General features: G+C 32.5%; 1 protein-coding gene across 1 annotated transcript; it reads right to left on the reverse strand.

The window, feature by feature from the left end:
• Positions 1–233: 233 nt before the first annotated feature.
• Positions 234–1181, reverse strand: LOC106338182 (F-box/kelch-repeat protein At4g38940-like). The gene is made up of 3 exons (XM_013777217.1): positions 1003–1181; positions 405–926; positions 234–351 (listed from the first exon to the last, which is right to left on the reverse strand). Exons 1-3 carry the CDS (start codon positions 1179–1181, stop codon positions 234–236), a joined length of 819 nt encoding a protein of 272 aa, XP_013632671.1.
• Between the last annotated feature and the right edge of the window lie 4347 nt (positions 1182–5528).

Consider the following 5528-nt stretch of genomic DNA (forward strand, 5'->3'; position numbering starts at 1 on the left):
TTACGACGAAGTTACCAGGCCCGCGTTTTTCGATTTACAATGAAATTACGTCGAAACGTCGGTTTATGACGAATTTACCAGGCCCGCGTTTATGACGAAGTTACCAGGCCCGCGTTTTTCTATTTACGACGAAATTACGTGGGAGAGATAACCATTTACGACGATTTTACAACGCTTAACCCTAAACACCGAGAATGAAATCCCTAAACCCCAAAGTCACATATCATGTAACATCATATTCCTTTAGAAAAACACAAATCCAGTTTCCCACCGTAGCTCGCAGTGCTTATCCAATCTGAACTACTACTCTCAGGCAACAATTCTTCCAAACCTTTAACGACACCCCAGCACCTGTGCTTTGAATCATATGCTCTTAACTCCAGCTTATTAAAATCGTACAATACATCATCGATGACACACGCATTACTCCCCACACCTTAGTACTCAGCATCTCTTCCGTTTCCCATTTACCCTCCTTTGGCTTGTAAACAAAGCTTTTACGATAATCCTGCGTGTACATCTTATCAGCCATCACGACACAATTACACCAGTCTTCTTGTAGATCTATGTCTGTTATTATCATCGCAGGCTCCCACATTTGTGCTTCTATATTGAACAGCACCATCACCTTCTTCTTCATCCGCTTCCAGTCCTCGTAGTCCTTTCCTATTACGTAGATTCTCCCATCGATGACGTCAGCAATTATATGAGCCATGCGCACAGGCATTCTGGGGAGGTGTTCCACAGTGTGAAATCTACAGTCAATTCTTAACACGCTATCTCTTGTCTTATCTTTTCTCCCACCACCAAACACGTAAATGCTCGAGCCTACTGCGAGAAATCTTGCTTCAGGATTCATAGCGGGAACCGAACGGATAAGGACCAAGCGACGTTTGCCGTTGGCTTTCCCGAGGAGAATATGCAAACTTTGATCACGTGATTTGTCGTTAAGAGGAGAACATATAAGCAGTGTTCAGTGAAACCTAATAAGGATCGTCTTACGTATATCTCAGATTCTCAGGTGAAGCAACAAGTGACCCGAACTGCTTGGAAACGAGGTAGAGTGTTGAATACTCGAACCTTGGAACACGAGCTAAGATGTCAAAGATGACGTCCTCTGGAAGTGACATAATCAGAGATGGTGCTTGCGACTCATTCCTTCTCTTAATTTGGGAAGTCATCTCCAGAAAGAGCACACAGCCCTAATTTTAACGATAGGGAGAGAGAGAAGTAGAAACCCCCAAAACCATCTTCCAGAGATGACTGAGTTTATTAAGACTTCTCCTAATCCCCTATATGTTATTCGAAAATCAGCCATGTGTCATCACTACAATGATTCTTAGAATCATTAGAGAAATATATTGGTCTATCTAATTATATAATAAAAATTTTATTAAACTAACAATAAATTCATTATTAATGTTCTTTATTATTTTCTTAAATAAAATTTACGGAATTGCCTAATGTGACTAAAGTATATACAGCAATTAGTGATTTAGAATAATAAATATTTGATAAAAATTAGTGTATCTTCTATCATATATGTTTAATTTTAAACTATTAAATAAATTAAACAATCACAATAGTCATATAATAAAAATTTTAATTTTTTTGTATATGTTATATTTTGAATTTTTAAAAACGACTATAAATTACTAAAACGTTAAAAGTTTCACATTCAAATTATGTGATCCATGGTTTAAATTTTCTGTTATGACAAAATGCAAACGATTACAAAATTATATAAGTAAAAAGCCTAATTTAATTAATTATTAAGATTAATATATACATATATATACATATATATATATATATTGTTTTAAATTAAACTATAAACCATATAAAATACATAAATATTTTAGTTTCAAAATTTACTTTGAACAATTTTTTGATAAAAGTTTTGAACAAAAATTGACAAATTAATTTTTAAAAAATTATAAATTACTATAACTATTAATTCCACAATGAAAATTTTGTTATCAGTAATTTAATTTTTTTTCTATAAAAGATACAAATGATCAAAAACCTATATAAGTAGAAGGCATCATTTAATAGACATTGATATTAAAAATATACTATATATGGTAGTATCATTTAAATTTAATTACATATCTGATAAAACAAAAAAAAAAATTATTGTTTGGATTAATAAAATTGATTCATATGTTTGCACCAATTTAATTATATATGTAATAGTTATTGACTTTTAATTATTCAATATATATTTACTATTTCATAATATGTAAAAATATATAATACATAAAATAATTTATATATATATAATGTTCATTCCGCGCAATGCACGGATATTAACCTAGTAATTATATTAAATGACACTAAGGTATTGAGAAATTTGCTAGGATTGACCTAAAATATTTTTTATCATAAATATAGCCACTAAAAGTTAAAATAAGTAAAAAGATTTCATTAAAAATGTATTATACATTTATATTCATAGGGTTAACTAATATGTATTTACGGATTAGATATATGATAAAGATTTTGGAGAGTCAGGCTTAGGATTTTTTTTAAATAATAAAATTTTAAAAATAGTTTCAATAAGAATTTTTCGATTTCAAAATATAAATTTGGTAAAAAAACCGAATTCAAAAAGGTATTATAAAAAATATTATTTTTAACTTTTTTTATTTTATTTATTTATTTGAATAATTATGCATATTTATATATTTAAAAAGTAAGGTAAAAAAGTCTTTTATCTTTTTAAAAAGTAAACAATTTTAGTCAATTTTGTTTTGTGTGCTCTTTTTGTGAAAAAACTATTTTATGGTCATTTGAGAAATTTACCCTAAAGTATATTTGAAATAAATTAGAGATAAATTATACTTTTATTTGATCCGGTCACAAAACTCAAAGTTCAAATTAATTCAATTCATTTTTATATTACTGGATTACTTTTTTTAATCTATTTTAGTTATTAATTTGTTTGTAATGTTTATCATATCTATAAAACCTTTGTTATAAAATATGTTATTTGCATATTCGAAGTTGATCTTGATTATATGTAGTGTTGGATCTTAAATCCACTTCAGAAATTAGGTTTATGATTTTGATTAGGTGTATAACAAGATTATTATAAAATACTCACTACAAGAAAACATATTTTTTACTAGGGCAGTATTCGTTGTAAATTTCGTCGTAAACGGGGTGTTACGACGAATTAACGTCGAAAGACGTTTCGTTGTTAAACGTCCATCGTAACGGAGGTTTCGTCGTAAACGACTCGTTATGTTTACGACGAAATATATTCCTCGTAAAGCGCAGGGAAAGAATTCGTCGTAAACGACACGTAAGATTTCGTCGTAAAGCACACGTAATTATTTCGATGTAAAGCACACGTAAATACTTTCGTTGTAAATCACTCCTAAACATTTCGATGTAAAACCCTCGTAAATCTTTCGATGTTAATCACTTGTAAACATTTGATGTAAACTCCATGTAATGTTTACGAGGAGTTTACATCGTTTCTTATTATATTATTATTAATTAGTATATAATAAATTTTAATTTATATTTAATATTCAGAATTTAAAATAATTTAAATTTTAAAACGGAATATGAAATTGAAAAACATATTTTAAAAAGTCATTTAAAAAGTCATACAATAATATTTAAAAATTCATAATACAAACAGAAATATAAAAAAAACTACATATTCTCGAAGTAGTTGGTGGGGTTGCTCAGCTGTTGACGGGTTGGATCGGACTCTTGAGGATCTCGTACTGGCATTCCAAGAGGGACTCGTCTCTCACTCAACATTCTCTGCATAACCGGGTTTCCCACGACCATCACGCCTAGCAAATCCTCAAGAGAGTCTAAACGAACCTGCTGGCTATCCATTCGAGCCTTCATCTGAGCAGTCTCTTCATCCCGTCTCGAAGTGTATGATGAAGTTGCCCTTGCAACTTCGTTAACAGAGCCTATACCGACTATCCGTCCCTTCTTTTTAGGAGCCACCTATAAAATCAAAACATATATTAATATAGTTAATTATGTTAAAATATTTAAAATAATGTAAACAAAAATTTTAAGTTGTACCTCTTCGAAGATTCTGTCAACTTCTTCGGTGGACAATGTGACTGGTAATCCATCGGGAGACACCTGGGTTAGTTGCGTTTCCCATTCTTCAATCCGACCAGCCACTGTTTGAAAGAGTTTCTCAGATGCAGGATCCACAAAAACTCCGTCGGATGTAGCGTGAGTCATCTTGAATAGGTCAGACAGAGAAGGTAAGACTATCGTCTTCTCGAACTACAAAAAAAAAATTAAATTAAATATTATAAATTATATTAATTGAATATTTTAAAATACATATTTAAAACAAAACTTACAGCTTCTAGACGGACTCCTACATGAGGTTTTTGTCCGGTTCTGTGAAGCATGGGCAAATGACCATCTTTATCCTTCGTCCTTCGAGAAGCCGAGCACGAATTGGGCTTTTTGATCAAAGAGGGGTGCTCCCAATAGGCGATGAGGCCATCCCACACATCCGTCGTGAGCTCAGTGGGCTTTCCCTCATACCCGTAGATCTCCCACTTATCCTTCCAATCAGAGACTGTGTTGCAGAGGAGGATCTTTGCCTTTGCAACGAATTCCGCCTTCACCCTCTCGGTGATTCCCAAAGACCAATGCCACTTTTGCTGAAACAGAAATTTTTTGAAAAAATTACAATTAATAAAAAATATTAAATATATATATATATATATATTTAAAAGTGAAAATTTAATTAAATTTAAAAATCTTACCGCAAAACATTTAAACCACGTGATCTTAACGTTATTTGGTGTCTTGCTCCGGTTCGGATATGCCCCGTCAAAGTAACCCTTAATCGTCGCCGAAACGCTCCGGCTAACACGGTTGTTAGCCCCAAACCTGAAAGAAAACAATTTAACCGTTAGAAAATAAAAATAATTTAAATTTTAATGTAATAAAAATTAATAACTTACCAATAAGTTCCTCGGGGTCTATCGGGGTCTAGAACATCCAAACCCTCTCGTCCAGTCTGGGCAAGCAAATCCTCCACCGTATATCTTGCGAAGGGAGCATATGAAGGCACACGCAAATCCGGATGAACTGCACCTTCTGGGACAGGCTGAGGTGCAGCCGCTGGAGGAGGAGGTGGAGGCATCTGCGGTGGAAGAGGAGGACTCGAAAAAACTCTCTGAGAAGTCTGAGAGTCTGGAACTGCATCGGAAGATGATGGACCGGAAGAAGATGTATCGGAACCATCGCCAAACAACTAGGCATAAGTAAGTGCTGCTGGTTTCCTTCTAGGAGCCATCTAAAAATTTTTTAATAAATTTAATCAATTATGACGACATAATTAAAAAATTATTTCGTTACCTAACTAATCACCTAAACTATAGTATTCCGTCATCTAACTAATCACCTAACCTAATTATCTAACTAATCACCTAAACTAATTACCTAACGAATTAATAAACTAAACTAACTTAAAACTATTATCATCTAACATCATATCTCTTCTCTACTACTTCTTGCTCTTTCTC

Source organism: Brassica oleracea, chromosome C4 (assembly GCF_000695525.1).
Source record: "Brassica oleracea var. oleracea cultivar TO1000 chromosome C4, BOL, whole genome shotgun sequence".
NCBI classification, from domain to species: domain Eukaryota; kingdom Viridiplantae; phylum Streptophyta; class Magnoliopsida; order Brassicales; family Brassicaceae; genus Brassica; species Brassica oleracea.